Source organism: Echinops telfairi, unplaced genomic scaffold (genome assembly GCF_000313985.2).
Source record: "Echinops telfairi isolate 266 unplaced genomic scaffold, ASM31398v2 ScPeMD7_9;HRSCAF=40, whole genome shotgun sequence".
Lineage (NCBI taxonomy): Eukaryota > Metazoa > Chordata > Mammalia > Afrosoricida > Tenrecidae > Echinops > Echinops telfairi.
This window is the reverse complement of record NW_022103906.1, coordinates 16,098,980-16,115,988: the sequence shown is the minus strand read 5'-3', so window position 1 is coordinate 16,115,988 and position 17,009 is coordinate 16,098,980. Positions and strand designations below refer to the sequence as shown.

The 17,009-nt window shown below is 41.7% G+C and overlaps 1 protein-coding gene and 1 pseudogene across 1 annotated transcript in view; one reads left to right on the top strand and one right to left on the bottom strand.

The window, feature by feature from the left end:
• Nucleotides 1-17,009, bottom strand: part of FBXO16 (F-box protein 16) — a 49,529-nt gene that overhangs the window by 6,322 nt on the left and 26,198 nt on the right. Inside the window, exons 3-5 of the mRNA XM_013005903.2 lie at nucleotides 14,657-14,692; nucleotides 6,133-6,339; nucleotides 2,223-2,387 (exon numbers count right to left, since the gene is read on the bottom strand). Of these exons, the coding sequence (XP_012861357.2) occupies nucleotides 2,223-2,387; nucleotides 6,133-6,339; nucleotides 14,657-14,692 (408 nt within the window). The remainder of the gene's footprint in view (nucleotides 1-2,222; nucleotides 2,388-6,132; nucleotides 6,340-14,656; nucleotides 14,693-17,009) is intronic.
• On the top strand, nucleotides 12,611-13,070 carry LOC105979046 (annotated as a pseudogene).

Genomic DNA, 17,009 nt, shown 5'->3' with positions numbered 1-17,009 from the left:
AAAAAAATGTTAATGGCAAACAAAACAAAGAGGTGGGAATTTTCTTTCATCAGATCTGTTTAGTTATTTTAAATATATTTATGAATACATATTCGGGGAGAAAGTTGTTGCTTAAGACGAAGCACTAAAATCAGATTTACATTTAATACTCAAAACTTTTTAGCTTACAAATTGACTAATCATTTTTCTCTCCTTTGTCCCAGCACAGCCTCATCTTCAGCTACTGAATGCTACTCCCTGCTGCCAATGAAGAATGAGATGTACAAAATGCTTTATCAAAGAAGCATTTGAAAGTCAGAGTTATGAAAAAAATTTTCAAGAACTTTACTGTCACTACAGTCTCAAATTTTCCATGTGTGTGTGTGCATCTGTAAGGTACCTCCAAAAAAATTGGAATTTTTTTTCAAAGCTATGTATTTAAATTTTTTTTACAAAACAACCTTATCACCTTCAAAGAACTCTCCATTACACTTAATACATTTGACAAACCTGCGAATCCATTCCTGGAAACATTTTTCAAGCTCAGCTGACAGCACCTTCCCTCACTTTTTCCTTCACCTCTTCTACATCATCAAATTGTCCTTTCATGTCCCTCTTCATTCGAGGAAACAAAAAGAAGTCACACAGAGTGAGGTCAGGTGAGTCAGGTGCACGGGGCAAGAGAGGCATCCTGATTTTTTTGTGTGCCAAAAACGGGCACACTGAGATGGCTGCGTAAGCAAATGCATTGTGGTGGCAAAACCAGTCTCCTGTCTGCCACAAATCAGGCCCTTTTTTGTCATTCGCTGTTATGCTATTTTTTTTAGAAGCTCTAAATAGAAAGCTTGATTCAATCTGATCGGGTTTAATGAATTCCAAATGCAGTACTAGTGGACATTTTCATTTTGGGGGAAGTTGATGGACGTCCAGAATAAGGTTTGTCATCAATCGGCATTTCACCTTTTTTGAAACGAGAAAACCACTGTACGCTTGAGTTTTCCCATAGTGCTGTCCCTGTAAGCTGTGTGCAACATCACAACAGCTTCTACAGCATTTTTCCTGAGCAGGAAACAAAATTCCACAGTTGCACACTGTTCTCTTTCATTGGCCATCACAAAAAACGAGGTCGAGCAAAACTGCTCTTCGGTGATGCCACTGGGTGCACTAACTCAGAGCGAGTTGCTTGATGCTCACCTCGCGAGGAAAATGCATACCGTGAAAGCTCCACTCTGCCCAGCGCAATTACTGTGTTTTGGGGGTACCCCCTCATATGTGTGTATGTATATATATATATATCTTTATATATATGTGTGTGTGTGTGTATCCTTCTAGGAGCACACTAATTACAGAAATCAGAAAGACTAGTTTATCATGCTATCCTAACAATGTTAATTATGCATTATGCATGGTTTACCTTAGTAAATGTAGATGAATTTTATTTAAGAAAACACAATACATTTAAATCTAAATGAGCAAGTTAGGAGTTGACTATTCATGCTACCAAACAAGTCTTCAATTTCAAAGGATTCATTGCAGTGTTTCAAAGAACCAAATCCCCCTGTAGTCTAAAAAATCATTTAGAAACTTAATTTACACATAAATTTTCAAGAGCTCATTGGTTGTCTAAAACAACGTGATAACTCTGCTTGTGTAGAGAACTGTGCATGCTGTAGAGAAGGGGATCATAAAACTTTCCCATAAGTTACCTAATTCACAGTGATGGTAAGAATGAACATAAACGTTGGTTATAACACATAGAAAGCTATAGGAAAATTATTCTTGTATCATTTACCTTTATGACTATAATACAAGTGCTTTGCACTGCTTCATTTCCTGCTGAAAAAGAACTCTGATGTGTCCCAAACAACCCTGTGCAAATTACCAGTTTATTAAGTAAACTTTCCCTTATATCGGGTGCAAAAAGAAACTTCTGTTCAACCGCTGGATTATGCCAAATTTGAATCGGCCAAGGGAAATGTGATGACCCAGAGCTACTGCTCACCCTCCTCAGCATCCTGGCATCCGAGCCAGATGCTCAGAAAAGCAGGGCAGCGGACAACCAACCTCTGGGGGAACCGTGGTTTTGGGTGGATGCGATTATCTTGAAAAGGATGACCAAGTTCTCAGAGAAAGACAACTTTGAAGCCCATTTCATTGTCATTAACTCCCTTCCCCAACGTCCAGTTTGATCATTTATTCGCGATGTTTTCTTTCTTTTTTTTCCCCCTACCCTCTTACTTTACCTTAGGCTTGGTAACATGAAGTTCTTTCACCTTTTGAATGTAGTGCTTCTTCCATATGCCCTGCTCGAAGGGGGTGGGGGAGAAACTGATGCACCAGTTAAACCGTAAGCACTTGAGCATCCACAGCTGATCCAGTTCTGTTAAATTCTTCCAATGCCAGCTCACCTGAAAGAAAAAAAGGACGGAAAGAAAAACTCTTTCTGTTTCCATCCAACCATCCCTACATTTTGAGCTGTCATCACGTATCAGAGATTACGTTTTTCTTGTGGTTGTTTTCCTTGAAAGCAGAACTTAAATACGTAGTTCCTGCTCACTGCAGTGCTTCCTACTCAGGCAACACGATCTAGTTTCAATGCTGAGACTTGGGATAAACCAAAACCCAACTCACAGCTATCACGTCAATTCCGACGGAGAAGGACCCTATAGCACAGGGCAGAATTGCCCCTCTGAGTTTCTGAGACTGTAACTCTTTACGGGAATAGAAAGCCTCGTCTTTCTCCTGAGGAGGGACTGGTGATTTTGAACTGCTGACGTTGCAATTAGCAGCCCAACGTTGTAATCACTACGCCACCAGGGCTCCTCATTATCAAAGTCAACTTATATTTGTCAAGCATCTGCTAACTAAGTGTAATTACTACCTTCATTTTGAAAATGAGGACCTGAAGCTCAGATGGAATTTGGAACTTCTTGAAGGTTCCTGAAGATCATAGGAAAGTTATAGAAACTCAATTCTGCACAGTTTATTCTTTTCATAGCATGCTTCCTTTTTCCCTTCGTTTTCATATAAACATGCAAATGGAACATAATTATAATACTGCATGCTATATCATCTTTAACCTTTAGGCTAAACACAGCATAAGATATTAAATGATGTGTCAATTCCACACACCCAACAAATGCTGGAGGCAGCCTGGCCATGTGCAGTAGTGTGGACAATAATTTACCCAAGGATTTGAAAAATTCTTGCCAGAAACTAGGGGCAATGTTGACCCGTGGGGTTCTATGTCTCAGCTCCAAGAGTTACAAAGATGAGATCTCCTCATCTCCATATGCAAATCTATAGAATTTCAGTCTTGGAAAATTATGTTTTTCGTGCCAAAAGGAAAAGGAAAGCAAAACATTGTAGAATGGCCCTTGCTGTGCACACACCCATATATTTATCCCTGCTTCTTCCCTCCTTTCACTGAGCGCCTGCAGTGTGGCACTGCTTTATGTAAAGAAGAAGACGAGGCATCGATGAGGGCATGGGAGCAAAGGGGAAAAAAAGGCGTAGAAGCTAAAGGATGAAAAAGATAGGCAGACGCGGCAGAGTTTTGCAGACAAGGACCGAACCAAAAATCAAAGTCACTGCCAAGTCAGTGCTGATTCATAGCAACCCTATAGGACAGGGCAGAACTGCCCCTGTGATTCTCTGAGACTGTCACTCTTTACAGAAAACGAAGCCCTGTCTTTCTCCCTCGGAGCTGCTGCTGATTTTGACCTTGTGGATCATCACAGGCCAACTCATAAGCACTGCACCAGTATAGAATATTAACATTTCTCTAAAAATTTCAGTTAATCGGATTCAGGAAAAGATTCAGGCACATCATAGTGAGGCTAAACATGCTACGTGTGCAAAAGACTTCTACATATATTTCTGTGAACTTCTTGTACATTTTGGGGCTATATTTTCTGCTGGCTTTTTGCCTTTAAAACAAATACATTTCTAAGATATCTTTTAAAAATCAGGAAATCAGCCCTTGGGTTATAATATATCTTTCCCCTGTTCACTGTTAGAATTTATAGTACTTTTCCATGGGAAAACCTTAACTTTCATTAAATTTTTAAAAATATTACTTTGATTATTCTCATGTATGATATATAAAATAAAGCACGGTTTTTAGTTGTCAAATACATTTCTAAGATATCTTTTAAAAATCAGGAAATCAGCCCTTGGGTTATAATATATCTTTCCCCTGTTCACTGTTAGAATTTATAGTACTCTTTTCCATGGGAAAACCTTAACTTTCATTAAATTTTTAAAAATATTACTTTGATTATTCTCACGTATGATTTATAAAATAAAGCATGGTTTTTAGTTGTATATTGCTTTTTAAGGCTTCTGGGTATTGTAGGTAGGAGCCCTGATGGTGCAGTGGGTTCCAAGCTGGGCTGCTGACCACTGAGTCAGTAGTTCAAAGCCACCAGCCACTCCATAGAAGAAAGATGGGGCTTTCTACTCATGTGAAGAGTTTCAGTCAGACTGAAACTCAGGCAGTTTGACCCTGACCTATAGGAGCACTATGAGTCACAACTGACGCCATAGCAGTGAGTTTGGTTTAGGAATCCTAGAATACAAAGGTCTACTGTCATATGCTTTCTTGGAGTATTTTAATGGTTCCTTTGTTGCATATAAATCTTTCATTCTATTGGATCCCCACCCCCACCCCCGCCAAGATTGCTGATATTTCTTACTGTATTCTTTTTTTTTTCATTTAAAAACTAAAGTTAACATTGCTACATGTTAAGTGAAGGTATAATAGCAGGCGATTTCTGGTTGTACTAGAATAGTCTTACACGATGAAAAAAATCAACAAAATGACTGCCATGCTTACTCCTAAATAAACTAACCTCATTTTAATACACCTGGAATTACTTGTGAGAAGCGAATGATCAGCTTCTTTTCGAAGGCTCCTGGGACCACCCCTGCCCCTCTGATAGTTTTAGTCTCAGTCCTTTTGTTTGTATTATCTCACTGGTATCTTCTGAGCTTTTCTCTACAAGCGAGGAGCCCCGAGGTGCAGTAGTTAAGCGCTTGGCTGCTAAACCAAAGGTTGGCAATGCAAACCCACCGGTGGTGCCAACAGAGGCAACAGTTGGAAACCACCGGCTGTTACTCGGGAGAAGGATAAGGCTCTCAACTCCGGTAAAGTGTCCTGTAGGACTGCTCTGAGTCAGAATTGACTCTATGTCGGTGAGTTTGAGTTAGTGGCTCCATGGAAGAAAGGCCTGGCAATCTTCTTCTTCCATAAGCAAACATGCCTAGGAAAGCCTATAGGGTCGTTCTAATGTGTTCTATAAGACTCGGTGGCAAATAACAACACAATTTACGATATTTTGGTAGCGCTATACTACATAAGAGAAAGCTGTGGCTTGCTACTCCCGTAAAAAGCTGCAGTCTCAGAAACTCACAAGGGGCACTCCTACTCTGTCCTTTAGAATCACTATGAGTCAAAATTGACTCAGAGGCAGTGGGTTGAATTTGGGGTATGCTATACTTATGTATGCCTCCTATGCGTGTGAAAGGTGCACACTGAAAGGAAGATCAAAGAAGAATCGAGGCATGTGAATTTTGATACTGACAAAGAATACTGAAAGCACTCTGGACTGCTGAAAAACCAACCACATTTGTCTTGGAAGCAATAAGACCAGAATGCTCCTTAGAGGCCAGGATGGCGAGACTTCATCTCATGTACTTTGGACATGTTGGGAGGAGAGACCAGTCCCTGGAGAAGGACATCACGCTTGGTAAAGTGGAGAGGAATCGAAAAAGAGGAAGACCCTGGACAAGACAGATGGACAGCATGGCTCCAACAAGGAAATCCAACATAAGAACAGTTGTGAGGATGGTGCAAGCAGGTGGTGTTTCATTCTGTTGTACACAAGGTGGTTATGCGTGAGAACCGACTCGATCCCTAACAACAACAACAACAACAACAACAACATCCTTACACAAGTGGCTGCTAACTGCAAGGTTGTACCTTGAAAGAAAGGCCTCACCATCTAGTTCTCAAAACTCGGCCAATGAAAACCCTATGGGGCACAGTTCTACTTTAACACACGTGGGGCCACAGGAGTTGGAGTCAACTCAAAGGTAAATCTTGTCATTACATTTTCCTACAAATGCCATAGACTGCTTGTTTGCCTTTACCTGTGCACAACGACAAAGGCTCCGGGGGTCCAGGAAAGAAAAGATGTATAAAGACAACACCCTCGGCAGCTTGGTAGTGAAATCCAAGGCCTCTGCTGGAATTTTTTCCTGGAGCTGCCGACAGCAGAACTTCTGCTGGGACAGGGAGCAGCGTTCCAGCAGGCCTGTTAGAATTCTTCTCCTTTGAGCGTCGGTCCATTTGTCAAACTACAAACAAACAAACAAACAAGTTCCAACTTTAGTCTGGTACTGGAAATTCGGTATGAAGAATTGATAGGAAAGCCAAAGTAATGACTTTAGCAATTTATTTCCAGTGAATTCCTTGTATCTCTTTCCCTAACTACTAGATTTATTTTTCTTCCTCACTTACTTTCCCCACATTTGTATCTGAATTCTATGCATCGGGCCTCAGGGCGGATCCTTTGAGGAGCAGAGCAGATCGGTTCCAAACCTCACCTGTGGTCCGAGGAAATGCATCCTTGTAAAATGCAGCATCAGAGGAAGCACCTCCCCAAACTATTGCCTCCCCAATAGTTTCTGTATTAGTTCAACAGTGTTTACGATTCCAGTCCCAGAAACAAATCCTGGCACTCGCTATTTGAGAAAGGGTATAGAATGCAAATATCCCTGACAAAGGGAGTCCATTGAGTTAAATCCTCACTAATACAAAAACGATATATGTTTGGAGAAAAAGGTTGAGAGGGAGAAACAGTGCCAGACAGAGGAGGTACATGCCAAAGTAATGTGGGGTGTACCAAACAGAAGTTTGGGCTGCTTCATGGTTTTCCCCAGAGATTATTCCAAACCAAGCCCAAGAACAGTGAGTGATCAAAGGGTGAGAACTTCAGGACTGGCCCAAACGAAAAGAAAGGCTCTTAAGGGATCGCTTACCAGGTGAATGAGGCACTTCACCAGAAGCCTAAAGGTTTCTTTCATTTGGCAACTCATTGCTCACTCCCCTCAAACCAATTGGGGCTCCTAAGAACCCTGAAGGACAGGGCAGCCCTGCCTCTTTTGGGTTTTAGAGGCTGTTAATCTTGGGGAGCAAAGCCTCATCTTCTGAGGAGTGGCTGCTGGCTATAAACTAGAGAGGTTTCTGCTACTTGTGCTTTATATTTCATGTATAGCTATTTACTACAGTTATCATACAGAAACCAGAATTTTACAATAAGCTTTTCATTGGAATCATAAAATACACTCCCTAAAAAGGCATATAAAGCAAAAAAAAATTGATAAGCCTTCTGACAAGCTAACTTTATTACCATTATAGAAAGCATTTGTCTCATTAGTAGGAATATACACTTTTTCATTAAATCCACTACAGAGCTACTCAATGACCAGAGAGTCTCACTTTGGAAACTATAACGCAAGGGGGGTGGAAATCACTTAAAATGGAGAAAATGAAAGGCAACCTTACAAATATCACAAACATAACCTTTATTCTTATGTGACTGTTGAGGAGACACCTGTCCCAAATCTTCTGGGTGGATGATTAGAAGAATGAGTCAAAAGAGGGAGGAACAGGGCGGTGAGCAGCCAGAGCAGCTGCCCTGTGCTCTGGACGGAAAAGTGAGGTGTGAAGAGAACAGCTTTGGGGCTTTGGCTTGATGGGGAGCTCTGCGATTCTGAGTGAGGGCGTGTCTGTGCAGTTGCCCAGAGTGCGAGGTGGGGAAAGGACGGCCTGGGGGACGAGTGTCGTGTCATGTCGCATTCTGAACAGGCTCCCTGTGACACTTCTTGGAGAGACAAAGGGACGATAGGAATTTATTTTCAAAATTACTCTGGACCGCGAGATGTGACTGTGGAGCCGGATTTACTCTGACAATGTGGGCGGTGGGGGATGAGTCAGAATGGACTGCAATTGCTCTATGTAACTGCACAGCCTACGCTACGTAGGAGGCCAGTAGGATTACAGTTACCAAAAAAAAGTTCGTCATATGATTACCATTGTGATAAATCCAAACAATCCAAAACGAGACCAGCTAGGCGAACTGTAATATGTCGATGTGATACATTACATCATGGATGATGATGAGTTTGGGAGCGAGACAACTGGGAGTCTCTCTCCCCCAATATCCCATTATTTTAAATGACTAAGCCCTAGTTTCACCACTAACAACCTCTTTCAGTCTCACATTCCTCATTTATAAATGAATTATAAAGACATCTACCGTATAGGTTATTGGGTGGATTAAATATGTATAAAATTTCTAGGGAAAAGTACATGACTTACTGTAGACATGGTGGTTACTATGATAAAATGCCACAGTGATGTTAAAAATAATAAGTGTGGGGGCTGACTCAATGTGGAAAGAAGATACAAAAATCAGAGCCAAATACATAAAATCACCACATTTGTACATATAGAATGACAAGCTAAGCTAGCTTATCTACTTTCTGATCTGATGCCTCCCCAAAGATTATCGGCTCAGGTGACAGACTGAGCAATTTAAGAAGACAAAAGAATATTACACTGATAAAGTATTGAAGAACTGCATAAAGGAAAACATTAAAACATTTTCCTCTAGAGATTAAAAAGGGAATTAAATTGGTGTCTCATTTATTTCTGTGATTATAATGGTCAAAAGTAATTTATTAGATAGCTATGATAGGTGCTCTTTCCCTCAAGGGATTTTTCCTTTATAATTGTGTTTACTTAGCCTGACAGAAAACTAATTTTCATTCCTTCAGCTGATACCAATTTAAGATGGGTAGAGGGCTCAGAAGAATGCCTACGAGCAGGGGACAATCCCTTTGTAATTTAGAAGGGATAATGAGTAATCTGAAAAGAAGATAGTCCACGGGAGCATTCCTTACATTGGAATTCAATAATTTCCCACGACTCCTGCACACACCCTCACATTAAAATGTCCACAGCAAGCACGGAATTTAATGCTCCGGTTCTCTTATCCCGACGGAACAGTCCCCCCTATGTCTCCTAGTTTCTGAAGAATGCCTTAATGGCAGCATAAATGTGGAAACCACCTTTTCACGGGATTCTTGCTGCAGTTCCTAGAAGGGAGGACGGCTGCCGGAGCCCTCGCGGTTCACTCTCACAGCACACGGGATGGCACCAAAGGATCACGGGGAGTGGGATGAAGAGGGGGGCTCGTTATTTTTTATTATTAATGTGTTTTAATCTGGCTGAGGTCCTGAGTCCTATTATCAAACATTTATTTCTTGTCTCCACATTCTTGTCTTGACAGTTACCAATCAGTACCCCACTCACCTACTGCCATCAAGCCCCTGCCGACTCATAGCTGCCCAGCAGAGGGTTTCCAAGGTTGTTAAGTCTTTACTGGGACAGGTAGTCTCATCTCTCGCTTGAAGAAGGGCTGATAGGTTTGAACCCCTGAACTTACAGTCCAACACTTACCCAAGGGTGCCACCAGGGTTCCTTTCAAATTCTGTTGGGCCACTCTCCCTAGCAGACTAACTCTATTCCTCAGCGATAATCACTGCTCACATGTTCTGAACATTTACATCGTTAAATGACAGCTTCTGGAGCTATAAAAAAAAATGTAACAGATTTTATTTGGGAGTAAGACAGATTGCTGAAGCAAGGAAGGCTGGCACTCAAGAGGAGATACCAAAAACTTCCCTTTGAGCATGGCAGCAATCTCTTTTTATAGCAGCTGTAAAGACTTAGCTGGATCAAAAGGAACTGGCTTTGGAAAGCCGTCCTTTAAGTAAACCAGGCCTTTTCAAAACAGAGGCAAAAAGGAGATGGAGTCCTGGGCCCTTGTTTATCAAAGGTATAAAGGTTACTGGCTTTACTCTGATTGAAGTCTCAAGAGAATATAGTTTTTGAAAACACCAATTAAGTAAGGTTTATAGGTGGATGCACCTGCAGTAGGTTTATACTGGTCTGATTGACAACATACTCATATATGAGGGGGTTTCAAAAAGTTCATGGACAACTGGAATGAAAAGACAATGGAATTTTTCCATGAACTTTTTGGAATTCCCTTACAGCTATCAATAAGGAAGCATTCAATAAATTAGAACCCACCCACCCCAGGGAAAGGAGCCCTGGTGGTGTAATGGGTTACGCTTTGGGCTGCTAACTACAAAGTCAGCAGTTCGAAACTACTAGCTGCTCCACAGGAAAAAGACGAGGCTTTCCACTCGTGTAAAGAATTACATAGTCTGGGCAACCCACAGGCACAGTGCCACCCTGTCCTACGGGGTTGCTGTGAGTCAGAGTCACCTCGATGGCAGTGAGTTATTTCAGAGAATGCTATCTAGCCATTAAAAAACAAGTCACACATGTAACAAACTCTAGAGCATGCTGTTTTCACACAGGTTTCATGATCGAATGGGCACGAGCTGGTCTACTTACTCAATGTGCTACTGGTAACATCTAGGCTGTTTCCAGTATGAAAATGCTGCAGGTAATATCCGTGCATTTGTGTTTTTCATGACCAATGTGAACATGAGTATTTCTCTAGTACAGATTAATGGAAGGGAGATGACAGTTTCTAGGGAGGGTATGTATGTGCATTTTAATTGAACAGATTCTGTCACGGAATGTTTTTGTTTTGTTTTTTATTTGTTTTACATCCCTTCCAATTGTGTTTAAGAATATCCTCCTATCACCCATCTCTTCCATTTTTACCACACAAAGAATACATGTGTGTCTCACATGGTTTTAATTTGTATTTCTCTGGCATTAACTAACAACACATTTCTTATGCTCATTGGCTATATATATTAGGAGACCTGGTGGAGTGGTGGTTACGTGTTAGGCTGCCATCTTCAGGAATGGCAGTTCAAAACCACCAGCAACCTCCTCAGAGAAAGACTGGCCCTTCTACTCCCATAGACAGCTAAAGTCTTGGCCCCACAGGGGGTCACTATGAGTCAGTATTGATTCAAAGGCAGTGAGGTTTTTATATTTGAAGGGTAAACTTCCATCCTTATATATTAGCCTCTCGGGTGCATAAGCAAATGTGGTGAAGAAAGCTGATGGTGCCTGGATATCAAAAGATATAGCATCTAGGGTCTTAAAGGCTTGAAGGTAAACAAGCAGCCATCTAGCTCAAAAGCAACAAAGCCCACATGGAAGAAGCACACCAGCCTATGTGATCACAAGGTGTCAAAGGGATGAGGTATCAGGCATCAAAGAACAAAAAATCATATCATTGTGAACGAGTGGAAGTGTGGAGTGGGGACCCAAAGCCCATCTCTAGGCAACTGGACATCCCCTTACGGAAATGTCACAGGGAGGAGACAAGCCAGTCAGGGTTCAGTGTGCCAAAGATGAAAAATACACCTTCCTCTAGTTCCTAAATGCTTTCCCCCGCCCCCCACTATCATGATCCCAATTCTACCTTGCAAGTCTGGCTAGACCAGAGGATGTACACTGGTACAGATAGGAACTGGAAACACAGGGAACCCAGGACAGATGATCCCTTCAGGACCAGTGGTGTGAGTGGTGATACTGGGAGGGTAGAGGGAGGTTGGGGTAGAGAGGGGGAACTGATTACAAGGATCTACATGTGACCTCCTCCCTGAGGGATGGACAACAGAAAAGTGGGTGAAGGGAGATGTCGGACAGTGTAAGATATGACAAAATAATAATTTATACAGGGTTCATGAGGGAGGGGGGAGGGGGGAGAGAGGGGGAAAAATGAGGAGTTGATGCCATGGGCTTACGTGGAGAGCAAATGTTTTGAGAATGATGAGGGTAACAAATGTGCTTTATACAATTGATGTATGTATGGATTGTGATAAGAGTTGTATGAGGCCCTAATAAAACAATTTTTTAAAATTAAAAAAAAATTTTAGCCTCTCTTCTATACGGGTATTTATATTTTTGTGATTTGTCGCAACTCCTTCTATTATCCTGGATATTAATCTTTTCTCTATCATTTATTTTGGAACATGCTTTCCCTGCTTCCTTTTGAATTTAACTCTGACCATGGAGGCTTACAGCAAGTTAAAAATGGCGTCATCTACATTACTCAGTTGCTTTAGAGTGATGTTATTTCTGTAACAAAAGACAGCAGAATCTGATAGTTCAAGATGCTTTCTTTTTGTTTTGAAACTAAAGTGCTTTTCCCGCTGGCATTTTCGATTGATTTTGGAGGCATCTGGCCTTCCTACCAGGAATTGCAAGGTAGGGAGAAGTAGAGAGCACATCAACTGTGAGCACGGAACAGTGAAGTAGAAGAGCTATTCTCTACATATTTTATTTGATACTATAAAGAATATCAAGTAGAGCCAAATGCAAGTGTATGAAAAAATGATTTACTATGGCCAAATAGAAAACACTTGTGGATTATCTATTGAAGATGTATCTAGATACTTCTCAACAATAATTATACATCTAATCCTGGATTGAGTTTTAAAACTAATACTTTATCCATACACCCAAAATGCCAGATAATGCTAAACATTTTTTTAAAAGCATGCGACTTTTTTTCTGAAACTTAAAAAAATACTATACTCGCTCTCTTTCGTCTCGGCCGCCGACATGCCCTCCAGACTGAGGAAGACCCAGAAACTTAGGGGCCACGTGAGTCACGGCCGCATCGGGAAGCACCGGAAACACCCGGGAGGCCGGGGAATGCTGGCGGCTTGCATCATCACAGGATCAACTTCGACAATTACCGTCCAGGTGACTTTGGAAAACTCGGTGTGCGACATTACCACTTGAAGAGGAACCAGAACTTCTGCCCAACTGTGGACCTCGATAAATTGTGGACCTTGGTCAGTGAGCAGACCAGGGTAAATGCTGCCAAAAATAAGATTGGAGCTGCACCCATCATTGACGTGGTTCGGTCGGGAAACTACAAAGTTCTGGGAAGGGCAAACTTCCAAAGCAGCCTGTCGTCGTGAAGGCCAAATTCTTCAGCAGAAGAGCTGAGGAGAAGATTAAGGGTGTTGGGGTACTTGTGTCCTGGTGGCTTGTAGCTACGCGGAGGTTTAATTAAAAGTTAAAAATGGAAAAAAAATACGATACTCATATTTCTTTATTCAGAGATAAAATATGAGTATACTCTTTTGAAAGAAATCTATATTTACATTTTAAAATTCCATGACATAGTTTATGTCATAAAATTCAACCTTTTAAAAGTATACAACTTTTAGGGCGTTCACAGAGCTGTCCAAGCTTTGCCACAGTTCCTGTTGCAGTAGCTCTCCGTTCTCGCCCCCACCCTCCAAGGGCCAGCAATTCACTTTTTTCCTCTACAGATTGACCTATTCTTGACATTGCATTGAAACGTACTTGTACAGTATGTGGCCTTTGTATCTGGCTTCTGTCACTTAGGATGATATTTTCAAGGGTCATCACATCAGCGTGTATCACTACATCGTTCCTCCTTATAATTAAGATTCCATTCTAAGGTTATATTCCATTAGTTAGGGGTGTTTGCATTTTTAAATTATTATTACATGTTTTTGCATGAATATGTATTTTCACTGCTCTGGGGAATACAGAATATTCAAAGGGGCTGTAAAGAAAGTTGGTGTATAATTAACAATAATTAACATTGTCCAGAGACAAATAGTTTGTCACCCAGAAATGAGCACATACTATTGGGACTTGTGTCTATTTTTGGCGATGGTGTGAGAAAGTCTTTGTAGGAACGAGAGCTGCACCTTATAAGGTAAACATACAAATTGTTCAAGTTCTGGCGTGGGGGTTACTTAGATTTAGAAGGTGGGTGAGGGTGCTCAATGGCCACAGGTGCTGGCTATCAAGCGACTCTAAACCCAAACGCACCCGTTTTCCACTCTGAGAGCAGAGACGGTTCGGACGAGCAGGTCATATGTTCTTCTCCCTTGACAGCTAAGCCCCTTGTTACATGCTGCCAATATAGAGGGGAGCCCTGAGGAAACCAGGGGGACATCTACTCCTTCCTGTCTGCTTGGTGACCCGGTGAGTGTCACCCCTCCCTAGGGCTTCCTCTGGAGGGTTGCAGTTGTACCTATTTTCTCGTTTCGCTCCTACTTCATTTCCAGAATCCTCAGAGGGATCAGGATCAGCTGGCGGTGTTGCCTCCTACCTTATTTCTCAGAGAGAGGCCCGGTGTCTTCAACTGGGCCAGGTCACAGCTCCAGGAGGGCCTTCCTCCAAGTTCCTGAGGTAACAGTAAGGCTGGCCATAGGGATTTCTTGCAGTTCCGTGTCTGTTAAATCATTATTTCCCTTTCGGTTTTCCCTAGTGGCACTGTGGATTAAGTGTGGGACTGCTAATCCCCAAGGTTGGCAGTTCAAATCCACCAGGCACTCCGCAGGAGAAAGATGAGGCTGGCTGCTTTGGAGAGGGGTCACTATGAGCTGGAATTAGCTCAAAGGAGCATGTGTGGTTTGGCTTAGCCAACCAATTCCTTTCATTAAATTATGTCTAGTAAAACAACTTGTAAGGGTTTCGTTTTCCTGACCAAACCCTGAGACAGACAGAAGGCATCAAGCGTACTGCTCAGGAAATGAACATTAGCTATCTCAGTTCAAGTAGGATTCTGTAGGCTCTCTGATAATGTAATATAGAAATAGGTCTATGATAAATTGTTACCCATTTTCCAAGCAGAGCTCTTCTTTCTTCAAATACCTACAAGGAGTAAAAATGAACATAATGATTTCCATATACGACGGTTCAACATATTCATTACAAGAGAGACATCATGAAAGCATCAAGGAAAAAATATCCAGTGTTGTCACTGTATCATCATAATTCAAAAGGCAGAGTTCATCCCTAAGAAGGCATTTTCTTTTGTTACCCGCATAAGGTTTTTATAAGGGTTTCTTCCCTGCTATCTCCAAAATTCTACACAAGGACCTCTAAGTTTCTCTATATAGAATAATTAATATTAAAGAAAAAGTAACAATTTTTAAGATGAGAAATTTAAAATTGAATAGTAAAGAAATACTATTTTTAGATTTTAAAAGGAGATGAAAAATAAGGGGAGAAATGGAGAGCTCTCTTAATATGCTTCCATATCAACATGGGACCATGCAAATTTTGTGAACTAGCAGTTCTGTTTTCATATCTGAGTGTGTACACACATCAGTACATGTACAGCAGAGGCGTTTCTAGGGTTCGACGTTTACGTAAGCATACCTTCTGAGCCCTGGTGGCACAATGGTTCAAGTGCTAAGTTGCATCCCCAAAGGTCAGTGATTTGAACATACCAGCCACTCGCTAGGAGAAACACGTGGCAGTCAATTCTGTAAAGATTTACATCCTCGGAAACCCTAGGGAGCAGTTCCCCTCTGTCCTTATTGGGTCGCTGTGAGTTAGAATGGACTTGGCTTTTGGTAGATATGCACCTTTGGGCTTACAACTAAGTGTTTCTCTACAGAGGGTCCTTATTCTATACTTCTGAGCCAGACGTCACATCTCATGTGTCAGCAAAACAGAGGAAGGCCTCAAGCAGATGGACTGATGCAAGAGCTGCAACAATGGCATCAAGCAGAGGAACCATGGTGAGGATGGCACAGGACCGGGCAGCTTCATTCTATTGTGCATAGGGTCACTATGGGTTGGAACCAACTCAAAGGTACCTAACAACACCAACAGTCATCTTTTTATCTCCAAGACTGTTCATAGCATGTTACAAGCACTCATGTTTGTTGAGTTGGGTGTGGTTCTGAGAATGAATATGCTTATGGAGGTATCAGTAAAATGTGTCTAGCTATACATTGGCATGTAAGTATTTTTCTGAGCCACAGTGTGTATGCCTCTACGAGTGAGTGGAGATGGGAAGATTAAGGAGCGTGTGCTTGGCAGAGGGAGGGTAACGGAGAAAGGAAGCAAGCGAGCGCAATGAACATATGTGAATGTCTCCCTTGCTCTGTGCACACACACTCTGTCAGTTTTCAAAATCAGAACTGCTGTTTATCCCTTCCTCTTGGTACTACCTAAATTCTCTAGCATTGTAAGAAAGGTCCCACTTGGAGGAGAGGAAGCTCAGGCCTACTTTTTCCTCTTCTGTGGGGGAGGATGGTGGGCTGGTTTTATGCTTCCATTCTTAGATCCCAGACTCTCCTTTCAAAGGACATACAAAATGGAGATGGAAACTACAAAGGAAAACAGAATAAAGCCTACGGAACGCAGAAGATCGAAAAATCTGGGTTACAAAGTTTCCTGAACTCTTTGGCTCTTTCTGGTCAAATCTTATCAATCTGTCCATTGCCAACTCTCTGACGCCTCTGCTTTCCCAACGCCCAGGCGCCTCACTCCTCTAAACTCCTACTTCACTTATAGTCCGTGCTCTGACACATAGCTTTCACAGTGGCTTGCTTCCTTCATAACACTCTCCAGTTGTTTTTTCTTTTTATTGTATCTTGCCCTGTGGATTACAATTGCTTTCTCTTATATGCGCCATAGAACCCGCAAGTACAGTTTCCACGGTCGATCCTCAATAAACATCTGCTGCTGGCACAGAAAGAAGCTTCAGAAGTGATAGAATTTTAGAGAGAGAGAATACTAAAGATCTTTTGGTTCAATCCCCTTCTTCTATAAGAGATAAACAGAAGCTAAAAGAGGAAATATTTATAGACTAAATATATATATTCAACTGGTTCCAGATAATCTGATTAACTCAACTCTACCTTCAGTTCTTCACTATAACCTTCCCCATGCTGACCTGCCTCCACCGGGTCCAAGCCCAACTTATTAATGGACTGCTTGCCCAACTTTGGCCTGACAGGGGAAAGAAGGAAAGGTTAGGTTTCAAGCCCATAGTACAGCTTTCAAAAGGGGTTGGGAAACACCATCATAGTGTCCAATGAGAGTGTGGAACACTGGAAGCAAAGGGGCACTGTCTGAAATGGGAGAGGATGGCTAGTAATAAGTAGTAAGAAAGGAGTAAGAAGGATGGGGAATGCCATTTAGGCTAAAACGTATATGAACTTGAGAGAGCCAA